The 22,311-nt window shown below is 34.3% G+C and overlaps 4 protein-coding genes across 5 annotated transcripts; 2 read left to right on the top strand and 2 right to left on the bottom strand.

Moving 5' to 3' along the window:
- Positions 1-99: 99 nt before the first annotated feature.
- LOC144852577 (sorting nexin-6-like) lies at positions 100-9,054 on the bottom strand. Its single transcript, XM_078710470.1, has 13 exons — positions 8,980-9,054; positions 8,845-8,892; positions 8,071-8,178; positions 6,211-6,321; positions 5,136-5,257; positions 4,667-4,790; positions 4,441-4,536; positions 3,715-3,820; positions 3,511-3,586; positions 3,159-3,198; positions 2,897-2,983; positions 2,348-2,593; positions 100-1,966 (listed from the first exon to the last, which is right to left on the bottom strand). The coding sequence occupies exons 1-13, from the start codon at positions 8,983-8,985 to the stop codon at positions 1,913-1,915; spliced, it is 1,224 nt and encodes a 407-aa protein (XP_078566596.1). The 5' UTR covers positions 8,986-9,054; the 3' UTR covers positions 100-1,912.
- Positions 9,055-9,255: 201 nt separating this feature from the next.
- On the top strand, positions 9,256-12,239 carry LOC144852574 (mitochondrial genome maintenance exonuclease 1-like). 2 transcript variants are annotated; one of them, XM_078710467.1, is made up of 6 exons: positions 9,256-9,301; positions 9,768-10,154; positions 10,477-10,608; positions 10,856-11,069; positions 11,428-11,563; positions 11,873-12,239. In XM_078710467.1, the coding sequence occupies exons 2-6, from the start codon at positions 9,842-9,844 to the stop codon at positions 12,023-12,025; spliced, it is 948 nt and encodes a 315-aa protein (XP_078566593.1). In that variant the 5' UTR covers positions 9,256-9,301; positions 9,768-9,841; the 3' UTR covers positions 12,026-12,239. The 2 variants fall into 2 exon arrangements, with proteins under 2 accessions (XP_078566593.1, XP_078566594.1); XM_078710468.1 differs by lacking the exon at positions 9,256-9,301 and adding an exon at positions 9,351-9,365.
- LOC144852573 (uncharacterized) lies at positions 12,117-16,698 on the bottom strand. Its single transcript, XM_078710466.1, has 4 exons — positions 16,580-16,698; positions 16,142-16,230; positions 14,539-14,601; positions 12,117-14,215 (listed from the first exon to the last, which is right to left on the bottom strand). Exons 2-4 carry the CDS (start codon positions 16,211-16,213, stop codon positions 12,524-12,526), a joined length of 1,827 nt encoding a protein of 608 aa, XP_078566592.1. The 5' UTR covers positions 16,214-16,230; positions 16,580-16,698; the 3' UTR covers positions 12,117-12,523.
- Positions 16,699-21,801: 5,103 nt separating this feature from the next.
- On the top strand, positions 21,802-22,272 carry LOC144852371 (sperm motility kinase X-like). The gene has a single exon (XM_078710157.1). The coding sequence runs from the start codon at positions 21,802-21,804 to the stop codon at positions 22,270-22,272; it is 471 nt and encodes a 156-aa protein (XP_078566283.1).
- Positions 22,273-22,311: the final 39 nt, after the last annotated feature.

The raw sequence follows: 22,311 nt of genomic DNA, 5'->3' as shown, positions 1-22,311 counted from the left end.
GTCATATAACTAAATTGTCTATTATGTTTTGTTGTGTTTTATTATTTCTTTTAAATGATTGGTGGTTGGCATCGTTGAGTCATAAAAATAAAAAATTGATACCTGAACATGCTATGCTTTAATATCAGATTTATGTGATATAATAAAATAATGATCTACAACAAAAGACATGGCTGTCTAGAAATCTAAGATATCTTTAGTTTTCTAGATCTTAGTTTTCTAGTACACCTATCAATGGATCTAGAAAATTAAGACTCAGAGATCTAGAAATATAAGATATCTTAGTTTTCTAGAAAGTTTTCCCACACCCACAAGAAGTATCTCAGATTAATCATATACTAATAATAATACAATATATTTAAGCATCACATTATAGGTTTCTACACAACTTGTACAATGCACAACATTGAGCTCATGTTTACACAAACAAGACTTCTGTTTCAGTAACCTTTAACCCTTAAGTTCAGAGAGATCAACACAGAATCCCACAATATTCATAGACTGTGTTTCATGTCTGGAAAACAGTTTAATATGGTAATTGCAGAGAGATTTGCTCAGTTGTATTTTGTGGTGCAGTTCATGTGCAGCTTTCATTGCTGCTATTGGCAAATTTAACTTTGAGATGTCGCCGCACAAAGGTTGTTTACAATGTGGAAGAGTAGTTTTACCTGCAGAATCAAGACTCTATGCAACTATTATTAATTACTATAATAACACAATAACATGAAATTAGTACCTTCAACATATATAGGAATATAATAACATTTGTAAAAAAAAGAAAAAGAAAATACATTTATTGTAGATACGAAACATAAAACACTCTGGATATTTATTTCTATTAATTTCAAATAATGGAATTAAATTCATGGTTGTGTATAAAAAATAGTATAATATATTCAAAAGATATTACCTTTACTTTTGAAAAGAGATCACTCACCATATTTCAATAAAATAAATCTAAACTGGTTTTTTCCAGTTACGAGATCTTACCTAAACTGGTTTATTCCAGTTACTGTACAAGATCTCATCCAAACTGGTTTCCAGTTAAAAGATATCATCTATTCAATTCTCATCTAAACATTTCAATTTACATCAGTTTAATTCTAGTTTAAACAGCTTTTCAAACCGGTTTAAACTTGTTTAATTCAGTTTTATCTGTGTCAATTATATGCTATATTGTTTGTTTACACATTACTTTCACATGTTAAGTACAGATCTACTAAATACTTTCAATTAGCTTTCACATTATGCATACTGTACTTCAACGTATAACATAATGCAGTACAGTATTTTCTTTAGCATTTTCATTAATTTGTATCAGAAAACAAACCATAATATTTTAACCCCTTAAAATGCATTTTAGCTTTCATAGTACAGTATAGTTCTTCTAATAGCTTTTCAAAATATATTTAACAATCAAATTCTGTTCAACAGAATCATGAGTTTACGTGTATGTACAGTAAAAAGGGAAACAAAACACCTGGGCTTGAAAAAAAATGTACTAAATTGAGTTGAGTTGTTGTTTCCAATAGTTTCATCTTTCCTTATAAGGATGTCAATGAGGAGAATTGACAATGTATTTTTGTCAATCCATCCATGATATAATATAATAAACATGACAGCTATTAACTAAATTATTATCTTTGCATGGGTATTAGACTAACCATTCATTAGCATAATGTGTGGAGTTTATATTTGCTCTATTTTTATATGCAATATTTCTTATCTCTTTTTTTTTTATTTTTCAAAATAGCTTTTCACAACATTAACATTCAGTATTTAAAAACATTTTTTGAGATTTATATATAAATTGTCAAATGATACAGTAATTATTATAGTCACCTCTACAATAATAAATCCATAAAAATAATATATATGAGAACATGTAACAAAATTAAGATTTCTGACAATTTCAGTTCTCTTCTTTCAATGATGTTATGCATGTTCGTAGAAGTTGTACTTGGGCCTAAAAAATAAAAAATCATGTTTATCTCTTTTTGTCTCAATTTTTTAATTGAAAAAAACACTTACAAGGTGGATTTAGAGGGAAATTGATTCAGCTGCTACCTCTTCTTTTAAAAAGTGAAAAAAAGTGACTTTTAGATAATGTTTTTGTATTAATTGTCCATATATGGTTTTTGTCAACAAAATCATTTATACACAAAGGATGGTGGCACCAAATAAAGTGATTTTACTATGATATTGAATTATTGAAATTTGAATTTTGCTAAATATGGTTTTTATTTGTGTCTTACAATATTTCTTGCACTTTTTTTAAAACGTTTTGCAAAACTTGTTGATACCTGAATAAAATAAAATTGAATAAAAATAATTTAAAATATCTTACTTTTGCATGTTTTGTTTCAAGTTCTGCTAGCTCAACCAAGTATTTTCTGTAAGCTTCAACTCTACGTGCTTTAAAATCAGTTAGTTCGCCTTTAGCGATTTCGGATATCTTCTCAAACTTTTCGCACGCCTTTTGTTGCGCTGTTTGGGCTTGAGCTAAATCTTTGTTTTTTAGACGAGCTTTCTCTAGATTCTTATTTGCCGCTTCATAGTTGGCAAGGGAACGAGAACGACGAAGTAACAACGACTGTTGAATAAATAATTAATTTCATAAGAAAATGACATTCAAGTAATTTATATGGAAGGCTTTTATTGTAGTAAATGGGGTCATTGAGGGTAGCACTAGGGCTGCATGTTCCCCCTTTTAACAGCCAAAACAAAATTATAAACTACTTTTTTACATCTATTTTTGACAGGCCATAAACTTTAATGTTACGCTCCCCCATTTAAAATCCTAGATCCACTATTTGACATCTTTTATTTTAACATTATAATGTTATAAATTTGTATCCAACAACCCTGAAAGTAGGGCCACAAAAATGCCTTATACCTTAGCGGCTGCCGAGTCTCTCATATAATATCGCAAAAGGTCTGAAAGTTTAAGATCTTCATCAGATGAAACCCTTGCTTCTAATTTCTGTAATAAATAAATAACAAAATAATAATTCAGACAAAAATGAAGCAAGCCATTTTGATTCTATAGTTTGAATATTTGTGAATTATATTTCAAAATGTACCAAACAAATTGAAAGATTATACATTTTAAACATCTAGTAACTGTGTACAGTATAATAAGTTCATTGTCAACTTACTCTAACTTTTTCAAATGTGTCTGCAATTTTATTGAAAAACCTGCAAAATAAAATATAATTACTTAATATACATAAGCACTGAACTTAAAAAAGGAAAAATTTACTTTAAAATAATAACTTTAATAATAAGGATTCTATCTATTGATGTGCCTGTATAATATGTATCTATTAAGCCTTGTCTACACTATCAAACTTTATGTGACAAAACAATGTGATGTGCCCATATATGAACATATCACTACCATATTTGGGCATATCACTATCATATTTGGGCACATCACACTTTTTTGTCGAACTAGTTTGATAGTGTAGACAAAGCCTAAGACTGTACTAAGAATAAGTTGACACCTACTTGTCTAAATCGGTTCTCTCAATCGTAGCAAGCCCAGTGAGACCTCCAGATATCTGAATGTAATTATCTGCAACATCTAAATAAAAAAAAGAAAGTATGTATTTTACAATATCTGACAAATACATAGCAAAGGTGGCTATATATATATATATTTCCTAAATAATCTGTTGTTTTGTATTGAATTGATTTACTTGATCAACTTACTTTTATGAGTTCTTGTCATTCTATCGGACTTAGCGGTGGAATCTTTTACTCTCGTGTGATACTCAACTAGAAAACTCTTTTCATGCTCAAAGAAGCAATCAACATCCTAAATAAAAATGAAAAATAAATTTTTAATATATAATTATGTTTAAGAGAGAATCACCCAGCATTATCACTGAAATATACCTATGTTATCATCAAATGGTTTATTAGTCAAATCAAAGAACTTATAACACAAGAATCTCCTGTTCTTCAATTTGCATTCAAAACACAGTATCGGAAGTACAGGGTTAAAAGGTCAAACTGGGCGACGCCATTTCACAGCATGGAGCAGCGCCCCCTCCAAACTAGGAAGTCAATTACTCGACCCCCCTAGAGTATTAGCAGATCCCCTCTATGATTTTGACTTTCTAATTTGATGTGGGCGCCCTACTCCTCAGTCAATTACTCTACCCCCCTGCTAGAGTATTAGCAGAACCCCTCTATGATTTTGACTTTCTAATTTGATGCGGGCGCCCTACTCCATGGCTCACAATGGCGCCACCCATAGCTCTATTCTATCCCACAATGCCTTTCGAAATTGTTACATGCTTCGGACGAACAGGAGATTCTTGTGTTATAAGTTCTTTGGTCAAATTCACCCCAAATATAACAACCAATTGAAGAATGTTCTTTTAGTGTGAGACTAATGAAATCTTTGTATGGATGGTTTGAAAATAAACTAACCTTTTGTCCAGAAAGGAAAACTTCACTGACAGATTTTGTTAGTGATTTGTATAGACTATCAAACCTCTCTTTCTTATTTCTTCCACGTACATTTAACTGAAACGAAGACAAATATCTAATTTTTTTAAAAAGAAAGAAAAAGGATGGTGATAAAAAACACATGAAAAGGCTGTGAAAGAGAAGGAATGATTAGAAAAAGGAAAGGAAAATAATGAAAGATGCTTACATCTTGGTCATATTCCAAGAACACCTTAAAGTTTTGATCACTTCTTAGGGTAGGGTGAGCAGCAAGTCGTTGTAAGAACACTTCATGCATGGCTACAGTTTTCTTGAAAGTTGCTAGATATTCCCTTCAAATAAAAAAACATCAACATTAAGCTATGTCTGCACTATCAAACTAGTTTGACAAAAAGAGTGTGATGTGCCCAAATATGGTAGTGATATGACATCATCATGTCCATATATGGGCACATCACATTGTTCCATAAACTTTGATAGTGTAGACAGAGCTTTTAACAATCTAATTATATAATACAAAGTCAAGTGTGAAATTCAAACAAATAAAAAGAGAATTGATATCATCAAAATACAAATTTGCAATCTTCATGTACAGTATCACCGGTCCATACACCTTTTTTAAAACATCATTCAGACAATGTGATTCTAAATAAACCTCCATCTAAGTTTTTACTTACGCTTCCAATTCTTGTTTCATTTTTGAGAACTCTTCTTTAGTCATTGTTCCCTCACCTTCTCCTAACTTCTGAAGCTTTTCTCTGGATGCGTCAAAGTCTGGTCTAGGCGGTGCAGGTGGGATCTAGAAAATTGAATATCTCAGTGACTATCTAAAGGAATTACTTAAATTACTAACAGCTCTCACACTCAACCAGTGCTTTTTGTCATAATATATAGAATGTCATATTCTGGTTTTTATCAAGTAGTTCGCAATGCTTTAAATTAACTTGTCATGGTGCTGGAAACATATCCAATAAATCAGCAAATGTTTAAATCTCTATTGTTTTTTGTGGTAGAGCAAGTCTTCTTGAATAAGGACTTTGAGGTCTAATGTTATGATAGTAATGAACAATTGAGAGGAAGTTTAAAGGTGTAATTTGATGTACCTAAAACGGAGGTTACTTCCTGATTACATAGAATATGGTACAATTCAATGAAAGGTCAAAATGGGGTCTTGCAGTGCATACCACACAGGTGCTATGATCATTACTTCAGTTCAATCACACTTCCATGGTTCAATAGTGCACACTATTGCATGCTATGTGACCCACAATCGTCCAATCAAATGACAAGAATTTATTTAGGTGTTATATAATATTTAATACCCAATTAGGCACAGGATTGGTAACACCAATAAAAAGGATTTTAAAATGACCAATAATAAAATTAATATCATTTTCACAAAATGCAGTGCAACACTCCAAGCTGTGTACAAAATTCATGGGACTAAACATGTATCCTTATTCTGCAATTTGCCAATTTAAATTAACAGTTTGTTGGATATGAGAGTAACTGAAAACAATTATGGAACATGTCAAAATTATTCTTGCAGTAACTACATTTTTATACTGCAGTAACACTATATTATTATTATTAGTTTCAATATATTTATTGTATAACTAATAATATAGTTTATGAGGCAGTGAGTGACTGGAATAAACAGTGTCTGTACTATAAAACTGTTGTAAACAATTGGAATCAGGTTAAAGAGTAAAAAAGGATTTAATTTCGACCATTAATTGCGACAGTACTCACAATGACACCAGCATAGTCCTCATTCTCTTCAAACATGTGATGAAGCCAAACAAACTCTTCATGTTCTCTGACCACGGAAAACTCACTTTTACTGAAATCTGGCAGTGTTGTCTAAAAATAAATAATTATTCCAAACTTACCAAAACATCATGTTATAAAGCATTTGTTTATGTAACAGTAAATACAAAAATACCAATATGACAAAAACAACAACTACTGTAGAGCAATCCTAATTCCAGCAATTATAAATTTATTCTTTAAAAATTAAATTCATTGTATTGTTGCATTGCAAAGCTATTTGGATTAGTAAGAGAGCAACATATGTTTACATTGTTAAAATATTGTTTACAAGAGCATAATATTTTTATTTTTTCAACTATGCACCTGGGAACTAAATTTTCAAAAATACAAATGCTGTTTTAAAATATTTGTTCGTTTTTTTTATCATTCAGAAAAAAACAATTATGAGTGCTACTGAAACAACATAGTTTTATGGTGTTGTATAAATTTAGCAATGCTACAAAATTAAAAGGTTTACTTGCACTATTGCAGCCTTACAAATGTTGTTAGACTTAATAAATAATAAGTTGTTCAAAAGAATATCACTACACCAATAACACTTAAGTATTACATGCTTAGTCTACAAAAGTTCTAACAATGTAACATAAAACACTTGGGTTAAAGAAACACTGTACATTTCTACTTAATATTTCACTTGAAAATGAGCAAAAAAATTATATATATATATATATATATCCAATCGAGTTTGAACAATACCATGAAAGCCCCAGTGGTCTAATGGTTAGGACATCTGCATATCAAGCAGACGGTCGGAGTTCGAGTCTCGGTTGGGGCGACTTTTTCTCATTCTCACAGATTTCCTCATCTTTATCGTTTCAAATTAATTAATTAAATTTCAGTATATCACCGGTCGGTTTAGAATTAATGTTCATTGCCTGATGAGTTTATATATATATATATATAAATCCAAAGGCAAATTACTGAAATTATATATATATACAAGCTTAAAATCTAGAAAGGTCTTTCAAATGTAACACTGCTATAAAACACTACTGGGGTGGACAACACACAATTCAACACATTAAAAAGATAAGATATGTAGACTATCAGTACAAGTACATATTTCATAGGGAAGACATTAATCATACACTTTATCATAGCTTTTAACTTACAAGAATTTCTAAACTATTGGTTGTGGGTACCACCTATGAAAAAAATATACATTTTTTTGGAGTTATGCTAAATTTGTAGACAACTTTAAATAATATAGTAGGTAATGCAGATGGAAACAAATGCTGAACTATAAAGAAAATTTGAAAAAGTACAACATGTATGTGAAATGTGAAATATCTTCAGCACATAGATGTGTCAAGCTGGACCAATAGCTGGGTGATGATTACCAGAAAACATTTTTTTAACATGCTTTTTTTCAGAAGTGAAAACAACTTTATCTCTCACATATTTCAGAAAATAACAATACTACCAAGAAATTACATAAAAATACACACTTCAAAATAATCTTTTTTTAATGAACAAACTGAACTTGAAAAATAATTGAAAGTAATCAAGGCAAAAAGGTGGTAGCATTTGAGGAAGTTTGAGCATTAAAAAATGTACATTTTCATTTGAATGGCAACAATACACTTAATTTCATTAAGCTTTGTCTACACAATCAAACTAGTTTAACAAAAAAGTGTAATGTGCCCAAATATGACATTAGTGATATACCCAAATATGATAGTGATATGACATCATCATAGGCACATCACATTTTTTGTCACATAAAGTTTGATAGTGTGGACAGAGCTTTAAAATATCTTTCTGAAATGATTTGTTTACCTTTGTGTGGACAGTAAACTTAACTTTCTCTCGTTCGCTCAAAGCATCAGAAATATCAACAAGCAGAGAAGTGTCAGCACTTAGGTCAACAGTATCAGAACGACTTGGCTAGCAAAAAACAACATTAACAATTATTAATTTATTATATTTATTAATATTGAATTAAAATTGGATTTTCATTACATATTTCATTTTTTAATTAACCTTGGTTAATTTAATTTGGTTATGACGATCAATAATAATAATATGATGATTAAAACTGCAATTGAATATGTTCAATGAATTGATTTGAATTTATTCGGAAAATCATTTTTTAAAATACATAAAAAAAATTGATAACATAAATTACTGGCATTACAAATAAAACATTTTAAAAAGATTTCCCAGGAAATCGGTTTATAACATTACTGATGTGCAGATGCTTATTTTTTGTTATTTCTTTTTTTCTTCTCACTCAATTCAGAGTCAGACGTCGCTTTTTATAATAATTCTATAATTAATATTTTTATATGAAGGAGGCAATTTAATTTATGTATGGCATCAATTGTTATTAAAAGATCAATATTTATTTTAAAATGTCATTCATTACATCATTAGAATACTAATAGGCCGTTGTTTATGTTATGCAAAGTAGTAACAAAAAGGGGTGGATACAATGGTCTAGCCTAGCTAGGTAGGTGCTAGGTACCGAATTACATACAGCAGGACGGGCGTTGGTGGTGTAATTTTCCGAAACAAAATGAGGCTAGGCCTAGGCTAGGCCACAAGTCTTACCTTAGTTTGGTCCTCAGCGAGAAGGTTTGGGCTTTCTTCCAATCCATCCTAAAATTTAAATATACATTAATTGCATTCAATTATTACAAATTTCAGAAAAATGTTATTTATCTGTTAAATTGTCAATAAACTTACCATCATGTTTGCCTGTTCGACGGTGGTTTCGCGAAGAAGAGTACACTGTCACGTGATATTCCGGATTAAATTTTTACCAGAAACAAAATAAACAAAAATAACAATATTTGACCATTTCTTATAAACTATTTAGAGTAATAACGCGTTTTTATTAATTATAAAATATTATGTAGTATATTTATTGTTTAACTAATATGATTAATTTTGAAATTTTATATTTTTCTAGAATACAAATTGTAGATTATCCGGCAAGTACATTGTTTACAAAATCGAGGTCAGCCGGCGTTTACCACCGTGTCACATCACACCCCTCACACACGCGGTAAGTATAAACAACAACATGCATGGAGCTCATTACGTATTATTAATAATAAGAGACTGTTTTGGTTATTTATCTTCGTTATCCTTCAAAACCATATAGAATAGAACATTCACAGGGTGTCAGGATGGGCCAGGGATTTTGATTCTAATAAATTAATTAATTTATTAATATTAATTATGACAAAGGCAAAGCACACGTGAATGGAGTTTAACATTATATATCGTGGACATCTATCTGGCACATCATTACCTGGTGAATGATGATGATGTCAGATGGATCAACCGCTAAATGTCCAATGACAAAACAAAAGGACGAGAAATGACATGCTTTATTAATATTAATAATTATGATATGATATGTTTTGTTTCATTTATAATATTTGATTGCCAAACATTATTTTATTTATTTTAATAAATATTGATATATTATTAATTAATTATCATTATTATATTGATTGATTGAACAGATATATAGCATTGTGATTGTGAGGAATCGAGCTTGATAATCGTTTTCGCAAATGTTCCCATTTTCATCGCCATAATGGCTTCATCTGCGAAAATATACCGTAACCATGTGCGCAGTTGTCTTCTACTTCGGTCTCAGATTAGAGCTTCTTCAAGCAGCAGAACTGCATCTCAACCTCGTCATAAGGAAAGAAAGAAACCAATAACCTCCCAGAATGCATCTGATTTAAAAGATAAATTCCAGTTCCACAATCTATCTGATTTTCATACCAGCAATGAAGACGGCTTTGATGCGGATGGTTTAGCAGTCAGCAGAAATGGAAACTCAATCTTTTTTCCTTTAGCGAAAAATGACAAACAAGATTTCACAAAGTGTGTCCAAAAGTCAGGTATAAATAGAATATACCATACACCATTTATATTGTGCCTTATCAAAATATTTCAAGGCGCATTAAGCTCTGTCTACACTACCCAATTTTATATGACAAAAAAATGTGATGTGGCCATATATGGACATGATGATGTCATATCACTACCCTATTTATGCATATCACCACCATATTGGGGAACATCACACATTTTTTGTCAAAATAGTTTGATAATGTAGACAGAGCTTTACAGATAACTGAAAACTGAATTTGAATCCACTGTTATTTGCCAAATAAGGTTTTTTTAATAATTTAATAAATGCTCATTTGTTTTAACTTTCAGATTCTGCTTCAGTGAGTGTTTCAAAAGTTCTCAAAGAGACGATGCCGCCAGAGAGGTTGTTGATTCTAAAACGATGGGAAAATAAAATGATTAAAGAATTAGGACTTGAGGGTTTTGAGTCTTATAAAAAGGGTTAGTTCTTGCGGTTTAATTCCAAATAGGGTACAAGAATCAAGATCTATGATACCACTCGCGCGATAGCACAATATTATTTCCGATAACAAAATTTGTATTTTCACTGTCATGTTAGTCTAGGTTCTAGACAGAGTTTTGAATTAGTAAAAAGATAATATATTGGCACATATGGCGTTTCATATGTATATTACTTGAGCTCATAAACTTAGTTTAACATTTGAAATTTTAACATTTTTTATGTAAGAAATGTTGGAGACGGGAAGTACTTTTCACCAGTATTTACAAGATTATCTTATCTCTGGCAAATCACATGATGAAATTCCAGAGAGTCTGATGGGCTACTGGACAAGTATTAAATCAGTTATTCCACATGTCAGTGACATCGGGCTAAATGAAGAACCTGTCAGACATCCTTATCTTAACTACCATGGCATCGTCGACTGTGTTGCTTCTTTCAGGTATTATACATGTTTTTGTTTTAAGTTGATACTTTAAGAACCAGTTCACACTAGGTGTGATTTGATTCGTTTTTTGGTAAAAAGATTTTGCCACTTGTATATATAATACTGTACTACTGTATATTAGACCTATGGATATAAATCCAAAGGCAAATTACTGAAAAAATGACAATGCTGTGGGTATCAGTGGCTGGATCTCAATGGAGATACAAAAAAAAAAAGCGAAAAGCTAAATCAAAACGATAAAGTAAAACAGCCAGAAAAGTTAGCAGAGCTAATATACATATTGAATTACTGTAGTACTGCTCCCTAAATATATCAATTTAAATATTATATATTCACTTTCATGTTACAATAGAAATAATCACCTGTGCGTTATTGAATGGAAAACATCTAGGAAGAGAAAGAGCAGTTTAAAGCAGACCTATGACTACCCTCTGCAGACAGCAGCCTATGCTGGTGCTATCAACTTCACAAAGGAAACACAACACCAGGTAGTTCTGCAACTTGTTTTGGCACACATGGCGTGTCATAATTATATTTGAGCTGGAATCACCAAAATGCTTCACTGGTTGTGAAGAGATAATAACTTGAAGCAAGTCAACACCCACTGGTATTATGGCGTTGAAATATCCTAAAGTCCTATCTACACTATCAAACTTTATGTGACAACAAAAATGTAATGTGCCCATATATGGACATGTCATATCACTACCATATTTGGGTACACCACACTTATTTTGTTTGATAGTGTAGACAGAGCTTAAAATACCATTTATATACAAACACATTTTATTTTTCAGATAAACAATATTGCTATTGTCATTGCATATGAGAATGGTGACCAATCGGATGTTCATTTCTTAAATAGAGACTTGACCAATTTATACTGGACACAGTGGTTGAAACGATTGCAAGAGTACAAACAGTCACTTAAAACCATGTCAGAGGAATGAGACTAAAAATATTCTACAAAGGAGATTCAATGCTATAAAACAGTATTATTACTTCATTGTAAAATTGTTAAAAAAATATATACAAATCATCTTTAGTGTTTCCACTAAATTTAATTCATAAGTTGGTTTATTTATAAGTTATATTGGTTTCCGAATATGGTACGCATTGAATACTACAGTAATGTATTAATAAAAGCATCAGAAAAATAAAAAATTTGAATTGCAGAAAAGTAAGTGCAATTGTTTATTAAAAATTAAATTAAAAAAAACCTTGGGTACTACTACCTCATAACTTTGGTTAAAACCAGTCATTGCATTTTTTAAAACATGGATCACAACACAGCCATTTTTATCCTGTATCGGTTGCTAACAGTAGCCTGAATGTTTTGATAATTATAGTCTTCTGTCGTGACCGGCATAAATTTCTTCATTAGGTTGAACAAAAGTGTCTCTTCTTTTACAAAGACTTCGCTGAAACCATCCGGTACCTGATCACTTTCAACAGTCTCCATCGACCATGGCTTTTGCAAGATTAACAATCTCCAGTAACTGCGAGCTTACAGATGTCTCGATGTTGCTGCCAACTTCAATTTGAACATCTTCTACTACATGAGTATTACATTCAGCCAGTTGTAATTTTTCCAACACCACAGATGCAGTGACACTGACAGGTACAGGTTTGATGGCAGTATCAACATTAGATTGTGTTTCTATCAATGTGTTATTCTCTTCCATGTTTTGTTCTGATGTTTCTCCTTGCTTGGAACTTTCTAAACTAAGTTCCTCGCTTGGATTATTGAATGAGCTGCTTTCGCTGTTATCAGTAGCACTTGTTACAAATCTAGTAGTACTAGCAACAGTATCTAAACACCTCAGCGGTAAACCTGGAAATTGAGGGCGCTGTGGGACTTTAAAGAGTTTCTTACGATTCTGTTTAATTTTGATTCCAATCAGATTTCCTGTAACTGGGTCAAACTTTGGCCGATTATTTTCTATATCACCATGACTTTTCCACGTTCTTTTACAAGCTTCCTTCAAATCGTCATTTTCCTCAATCTTTCGTTTGACTCCTTGATTCATAACATTTTCTTCCTGACTGACTAACTCCCTAGGTTGTTCATTTTCTTCCTGATTAACTAACTCCCTAGGTTGTTCATCAGATTGTTCACTAATCAAGCTCATGTTTTCCCCACTCTCATCACAATCGTTCTCCTCATTTTCAGGCTTATACTTAAGTATACACTCATTCTCCAGAGGAAATCTAAAATTTGAAACAGCAAATGCAACCGAGCATTCTTTCAAAAGATTATCCAGTGACTTGTCCATGTGGTTCAACAACATATTCTGCGTGACAGACTCGTCCAATAGATGGTACAACTGCTCCAGCTTATGTTGTACGGATATTAATTTGGATTTTTTATTTTCTTCTGCTGCCACAGGTCCATCTTTCCGAGCTAATTGAGCAGACGGCCTTATCTTTTTCCAGGTAGATAAATGTTTATCATTATCTGCATGAAAATCTTTTGCAATTTTTCGTAGTCTCCTTCTGTTGAGGTCCCTTACTACAACTTTGTAAACAGGGTATATCGACGTTGCCTCGCCGTGGAGCATAGCATGTACATCTTCAACGGATGAGTTCAACGCAAATTGACCGTATAACTCCTGCTTGAGTACGTTAGGAACTGTATGATGTAGGGTGTCTTCTAAACTAACAGAATGGCTATGAAACTTATAGAAAATCACGTCAACTCTTCCAGAATCCGACATTTTGGCAATCATCTTAGACGGACAATTTATTCCAAATTTTTTAGTCAGTTTTGCTTTGCGTAATGTCGTTTTTGTTTTTGAATCTAAGTCTCCCTCAAGTCCTGGTTTTGGCTGACCATCTCGGTAACAGTAGTAAACAAAACGTCTATCTTGTTTGTTTCTACGGGTGTAATAAACGTAGTTGTCCAACTCTAAATGATCTTTCCAAATTTGGAACTCTTGAAATGAATTAAACTCTTGTAACAAAATGTGATCTTTGTCAACTGCATGTTCCAATGACATGTGGTTTACACAATCTTGCTGAGTATCAAATGATTTAGAGCACTCTTCAAAAAACAGACACTTGTGTTTACATTTTATCTTCTTCTTCCCATCTTTTGTGGATTCCTGCTCATCTACTTCAACAAATTCTACATTCTCATTCTGTAAAATAAATGAAATATCTGGCATCAGGCGATCCAAGCATGACATATGCTGATGTGCATTTTCCACCTAAAAAGCGCCTACTAAGTAGTAGAGCCTAACAAATTTTTAATTTATACATTATATATTAAATTTTTATATATATTTTTGGATATCAAAAACAACCGGGAAAAATTATTATTGTATTGATTGTACTATGATTATTGAGGATTGGGTGGCGTCGGTTGGGGTGTGCAGTGTCATATTATTAGGAAATCTCAAGCCAGCAGCTACTTCAAACTTGACATATATGACCTTTAGTGGGAGGCGGCGGGGATTCTTACCAACTGAATTGCCTTTGCAGCTTCTCCAAATCCCTGTAGTATCGCAGTTGCAACTGTTGTTTCCTGTCAAGAATAAAACACAAACAAATTCAATGGCACTTAGTTAAAGTTTGCTATTTAACAAGCTTTCAGCAGACTAATTTTTTGCACACATTTATAGTAAAACAAAATGCTAGACACTTGTACTATACTTTTACCCTTTTCACACCAAAAGCAAAACTCCGGAGTTGACGCCCCAGTGTTTTGGTGTGAAAGGTAAAATCAAGCAACTCCGGAGTTTAAAACTGCGGACATTCCACGGAGAGCGAACTGCAGGGACACCACGATGTTTTGGTGTGAAAGGTACTGTTATGCGCGATTTGAACGATTTGAAATTGCGCAAGAAAATCCTTGCGCAATTTCAAATTGCGCAAGAATTATTTGCGCAATTTCAGATTGCGCAAGGAATTTTCTGCGCAATTTCAAATTGCGCAATCAACTTGCGCAATTTCAAATTGCGCAAGAAAATCCTTGCGCAATTTCAAATTGCGCTGCACAATTTGTAAAATTGTCAAATTGCGCAACAGAATTCTACCAGAATGCGTGCTAACGTCGACGATTGGTTAACAATAATAATTTATTGAAAACTAATAACTCAAAATGAAACATAATAAATGCGAAGATAACATGTGTATAATACACAACATAAATGGCATACACAATTAAATAATATTATCACTCATTGTAACTTGAAATAAATCAAAATAAATGTAAAAATAACAAAAATTAAGGCAGTAATACGCAACATAGTCTACCGCCACCAACGTTTAGACTTGCTATCAAAACATAGCCAGTAGTAGGCTAGAGTAGTATAGCCGCCCGCCGGGGAACACCACCGCTTCGTTTTCCTTTGTCGGGTCTTCGTTGGTATGCTAACAATAACAACATTTTCACTATTAAAACAAGGAAATGCGATATTATCTTTAATTTTTAATCATTCTTAGAAATTACTATAAAAATATGGGTGTGCATGATTTCACAATCTGTCGAAAAACCTTGCGCAATTTGCAGATTACTGCGCAATTTAATACGTTGCTTGCGCAATTTGAAACAGATGTTTCAATTCAAATTGCGCAAGGAATTCTTTGCGCAATTTTAAATTGCGCAAATCGTTCAAATCGCGCATAACAGTACCAACATCAAACTCCGGAGTTTTTTTAGGTTAAAAGGTCATCCTCACACGATCACTCATTGCTTTCGTATTATTTCAAAATACTTTAAATATTTGTAAAAAATATATAGCGGGTCTAGAAAAATAATATTAATAAGTAGTATCAATAAAACATTATATGACTTCTGAGACTTTTGAAAATAATTATTAGATTAAAAATATTATCAATTAAAATGATTCTAATGATCGTCGTTATGTAAACAAACAAAATAGAGGGCGACATTTACAATTTTATTTTATAAACCCCGGTGTTGCTGGTTTGTGTGAAAGGGGTATCTCTGGAGTTTCTCGATGTTTTGAATGGCCATAAACCCTGGAGTGTCTCCGGAGTTTTGGTGTGAAAGAGGTATTAAAAGTCAGACAGATGTTTGGCGATTGCCTGTATTAACTCACCACAGTTTCATTACGGATTGCTGGGAAGCTGTCTTCATATATCACAATCGTTGTTTGTTCTTCTTCAGTCATTGCTGCTGCACACAATTCTAAAAAATGTAAAAAAAAGTTATTACATTTATCCTGTATGAATAAATATTAATAATAGGTATGGCAACAAAATACAATCACTAAATCATGATAATGGTAGGCCTACCCACATACTGTGACATATAGTTTCGTAGCCGATTTAGCTTACAAGACCGAAATAGTCCATATGCGGCCGAAATACTATCTTGTTGGATGCAGCATGCGCTAATAATATAAGCCTAGGCTACATCCCCTTATTAATTAGAAATAAGGTAGACCTAGGCTAGGCCTACTAGCCTGACCAGGCCTAGGCCTACAACTGGTCATGGGCAGGCTAGGCCTAGCCTAGAGTTCTTCAGTTCTACCTACCTTTATAAACTTTAAAGTTATTTAACTAGGCCTAAGTCAATTAACAAGAAAAAAACACTTCTGCTGCATGCTGAGAAGCCTAGAATTCTTCGTCAACTTTCTGTGCGATGCGATCCGACTCGACACGATTGAGCCCTCTCTACTTCTACGGAGCGCCATTTATGCCTTTATTTACTTCCGAAATAGAAATAGTACTACCGGTAACTGGTCCAGTGGACCAAATTTAGCACCGGTGTAGCACAGTGATATAAAATAGAAATAAGTCACTAAATTTAATATATTTTCGTATGTTAATACACTGTGCTCAAGTGGACCCAATTTGGCACCAGGGGAGCACAATGATATAAAATAGAAACAAGTCACTGAATGTTAATAATCTTTTCGTATGTTAATACACTGTGCTCATGTGGACCCATTTTGGAGCCAGTGGAGCACAGTGATATATAAAATAGAAATAAGTCACTGAATTTTAATATTTTCGTATGTTAATACACTGTGTTCAAGTGGACCCAATTTGGAGCCAGTGGAGCACAGTGATATAAAATAGAAATAAGTCACTGAATTTTAATATCTTTTCGTATATTAATACACTGTGCTCATGTGGACTCAATTTGGCGCCAGGGGAGCACAGTGATATAAAATAGAAACAAGTCACTGAATTTTAATATCTTTTCGTAGTATGTTAATACACTGTGCTCAAGTGAACCCAATTGGCGCCAGTGAGCACAGTAATATGAAATAGATTATATAAGTCACTGAATTTTAATATCGTTTCGTATGTTAATACACTGTGCTCAAGTGGACCCAATTTGGTACCAGGGAAGCACATTGATATAAAATAGAAATAAGTCACTGAATGTTAATATCTTTTCGTATTTTATTACACTGTGCTCAAGTGGACCCAATTTGGAGCCAGGGGAGCACAGTGATATAACCGTAGAAATAAGTGACTGAATGTTAATATCTTTTCGTATGTTAATACACTGTGCTCAAGTGGACCCAATTTGGAGCCAGGGGAGCACAGTGATATAACATAGAAATAAAGTTAATACATTTTAATATTTTGTCGTATTTTAAGCATGCATGGAATATTTATTGAAAGCTTAGGTTAAAATATTGTTTAATTATTATGCATTTTTTCTTCAAGGTGAAATAATAATAATTTTTAATTTGTGTAACATTGTGCTCAAGTGGACCCAAATTGGCATGAGTGGAGCACAGTGATATTAAATTGAAATGAAGTCACTAAGAAATCTTGTTTTAATACACGGCCATAATAATAGACTTATGTTATCACACCATGTTGTTATTAATAATAGAAACAAACAAAACATACAATTAATTATTTTAATTTGTTTCATGATAGATTAGTTGTCCTACAACATTTTTGTCTGGTCAAACTCTCCACATGCACTGTTTATGATAAATCAACATAGTTTTTACTTGTGATGGGTCTCGGCGGACGTTATCAATTACCCAGGGATTCCACATCATTTAAGTATGCCGTAGTACCCTATTTATCTTCATTTCCTTACGTCCGTATTACCCCGAATTTCCGTAGTAATTACAAACGTTCCGAACTTTGAAATAATTCAGTGTTCACTTTCTTCTTTCTGCAAATTACGATCATATTTTCTTCTTCTTCTCTGTGTGTATAGTTTATGTTTTTGTTGTTTGCTACCTACTGTAGCCCGATGTTTCCGGCGAACTAGAGTTGCCATCATTTATCGTGAATTGTACGTGCGAGTTTCTAGACTGTAGCCCGATATTTCCGGCGAACTAGAGTTGTATTTCCGGTCATATAGCCGGGTGTCATTTAACAAAATTCGCTTCCCTACATGCCCGGCCCCACCATGGGGGACCTGTGGCGCACTCGATATCTACCGCCTTGGACTCTTCTTGGGCAACCCCCCCCCCCCCCCCACCCCCTTAAACAGTCCTGCGATCCGCCACTGAGTATGAAAGCTTTACTAATACAATCTAATGTTCCGTTTCTGTTAAAACAACAGGCATGATATTCGATTTAGGTATTTTAGAACCTGCTTGGCATTTCCTTGCCTTTTATATTTCGTTTTGTGTTTTTCTTTGTATTGTATATGGCAGAAATTGAATAAGTAAAATAAATTTCCTCATATTTCAGACAATAATTTAAATAGGGCAAAATAATTAAAAGAACAATACGTATGAAGCGTGTTAGAACTTAGCAATACACTAGCTTTATAAATGATTGCAATACTTTTAAGACACACACATTCACACAGATTCATTCGGACAGTGTTTCTTTATTCATTTTCGTTGTTTATTAAAATAAAAGTTTCATATTTAAACAAAAAATAATTATGACTATTTAAAGTAGGCATTATTGATTAAAACTAGGCTAGGTCCAGGCCTAGACTAGGCCTACTTACTTTTATTAAAGAAAACGGGACCGAGTGCGATTTTTATTTTGAATCGGAAGAAGATTCTCCGAGAAAAAGGTCAACCTTCTTGAAATTGAGATCCGGCCGTTTCCTTTCTTCTGGTGCAATGCTTTAGCAGGTAACATGCTAGGACATTTTGGTAGCCCTTCCGTAAGCATTTTTTGACAAATTTAAACATGAAACAGTGCTTTGGTTATTTTTTTTTTTGCAATAGGCCTACTGAAAATGGAATTCGATGGAATTTCGAATACTGTATCCTGGCAACCATAGAACATTTCGACCGTTAGAACCGCGCGTAGAACAAAAAGATGCATTTCGAACATGTGAACGCACACGCGCTCAAAATTATCTATATAAGCAGCGCATCGACCAGCTAAAATTCGACAACAACCTGAGATTTCTCTCTACCAGTTGTTTTTAACGTGCTGCTGTATAGTCTACACATAACGTGTTGCTAAGCAAAATTCGAATTCGAAAATTCTAAGATTCTGTTAACAACCAAGTTAAGCATGGCCAACAAATCGATTGAGCTTCAACAAGAAGGAATCATGATGGACCAGTCGCAAGAAGAAGGGTAAGTCTTTAGGCCTCGGCTTTTCTAATGTTAGGACTTTCTCAAAAAATAGTTTGTTTTACCAATATTATTATTAGGGTCTAGGCCTAGGCCTATAGTATAGGCTAGGCCTAGCTAGCCTAGCTAGGCTAGGCCCAGTTAGTAAATAGTCCTAGAGCTAGGCCTAGCCTAGCCTAGTAGTAGTAGGTAGCTGGGGCCTAGGCCTAGGCCTATACCTAGCTAGTTAGGCCTAGCCTAGCCTCTAGGCCTATAGCCTAGGCCTATTAATTACGCTAGCTAGGGCCTAGCCTAGGCGCGCCTTAACTTAGGCCTACTAGTAGGCCCTATATGCCTACCTGTCCTAACTATAATAAGATATGCCCCTACCTAGCCTAGCCTAGGCCTAGCTAGGCTAGGCCTAACCCTAGGCTAGACCCCTAGCTAGTTTAGTTAGGGCTAGGCCTATAGTCTATAGATTAGTAGGAGCTAGCCTAGCTAGGACCTGGGCATAGTAGGCTATGCCTACTACTACTACTACTACTACTACTAGGCCTACTACTACTACTACTAGGCTAGGCCTAGTAGTAGGGCCTAGCGTGATAGACCTACCTAAAATATAGATAGGATAGCCTAGCATAGCCTACTGACTAGAGCCTAGCATAGGTAGAGGTGAGCCTACCTATAGACTAGGCCTACTTAGTATATAGGAGGTAGGCCTGGTAACTGGGCCTAGCTAGGTTAGACCGAGCCTATCTATCATCAAGCCTAGGAGGTTAGCTACAGTGGCTAGCAGCTAGCTAGCTAGGGAGTTACTACTAGCATATCATAGAATACTATTACTAATTAGGCCTAGCTAGTAGTAGTTAGTACACTAGGTCTAGTCTACAAATAGCCTAACTAACTAACCTAGCTAGTAATAATAATAGACCCTTGCATATAGGCCTTAAACTAACCTAACCATTTAGTTAGGTATGATTTACAGTTCAAGATATGACCGTAAGGGCCTAGTAACCTAGCTATAGGTAGTCTAGTACTACTAGTAGGAAGTAGACAGCTTATGTAAGTTCTAAGTACCACACACAAGACTAGCTCTAGTAGTTAAGTAGTAATACTGTAGGTTACTTATACCAAGCTAGCTGGCGGAGCATATTCTTAATCTTATTATACAGATCTTATTAAATTATTATTATTATTGAATAAATACATTGTGAATTTTTTTTCTCCAATTAAGTAGATCTCAACCAGATGCACCCCAGCAAGCAAGAAGAAAGTCAGTATTTGGAAGGATTTGGGCAGTAGTGCTCCATCTTTTGTGTATCAGAAGTGACGAATCATCGGATAGCAACTTAAGTTCGTCATCGTCGTCATCATTATCATCATCTCTATCAGCGGGCACAGTGTCGGCATCACTGTCAGGGGTACACGTATCAGTACAGTCATCATCAAAGTCTCTATCATCAAAGTCATCAAGATCACATTCGTCTCTGTGGCCAATGTCATCCACATCGTCATCTTCAAAATTCGCGCTTTTTCCTGGCCAGATACTTACCACACCAGGTCTATCACCAGGGGAGGTGATTCTCACAAAGCAACGTGTTTATAGCTCGTCGTCGTCATCATCTTCATCGTCTACCGCTCCGGTCCAGCGCATTTTCAGACAACCAACATCAGAGTTATCACCCGGTGAGATACCAGAAAGGAAACGTCTTTGCAGTGTGCCATCATCGTTTTCATCGCAATGGCCATTGTCACCTACCAGTAGCTTCAATGGTTCGTCCCGTTCTTCGAAAAGTAACTCCACCACTTCAACACCTAAACCCGTCCTTAACGATATAGATGCTACAATAAAACTTGCTGAAATTCTGCCGCCTGCTCGGTTATTAGTTAGTTCAAGTGTTTCCCACCTTAGTAATCCTGTACGTCTTGGACAGGGAAGTTTTGGCCGCGTTGACCTGATGACATCCGATCTTTTTCCAGGCCACTATCACCTCGTCGCAGTCAAGACGGCTTTTTTTAACAGTTTCAGCAATCCTGACTATGCATGGGGCAAGATGCTGGTAGAAGCGCGTGTGATGAAGTTTCTAGACGATCTGCCTTCTGTTCCTCGCGTCTTTGGCGTCTTCCGCCAAGGTGACGTATGCTGTATGGTGCAGGAGTTTATCGGAAATACCTTCACCCTTTCCAGTACCACATTCCTGCATGTATTGCGAACCGGACAGCCGTCATTGAGCGCGCTTGAATGGATCTCTATGACATCAGAGGTTGTCATTGCGCTCAACGAAATGCACAAACGCGGGATTCTCCACAACGATGTAGCTGCGAGAAACATCCTGATCCACCACGATGGAACCAGCTACAGAGCGAAGCTGACAGACTTCGGGATGGCATGCAGAGTACAATATCCAAGAGGACACAGAGAGTTAACCTTTTCATCGGTGGACGAAGTAATGCAATACATGGATAATCATCCAGAAGTAGCACCAGAAAAATACATTGACGGTGCTTGCGATTCTATTAGCGGTGACGTGTATTCCATCGGTTATGGTATACGTATTTTAGGAGAGGCAATTAGACACAGCGAGATGTTTGAACTTGGAAAGGCTTGTGCATGTTTCGACGCAGAAGATCGACCATCTTTAGATTGGGTAATCAACATCTTGGACATCTATAAAGAAAGGGAGAAGAGCAATCCAACATGCCGGGGTATCAACGGGCCTTAGTTTTTTTTAATATAGTTTTTAATTATTAACATATAAACA

This window comes from Antedon bifida, chromosome 9 (assembly GCF_963402885.1).
Source record: "Antedon bifida chromosome 9, ecAntBifi1.1, whole genome shotgun sequence".
NCBI lineage: Eukaryota > Metazoa > Echinodermata > Crinoidea > Comatulida > Antedonidae > Antedon > Antedon bifida.
This window is presented reverse-complemented; position numbering and strand designations above follow the sequence as displayed.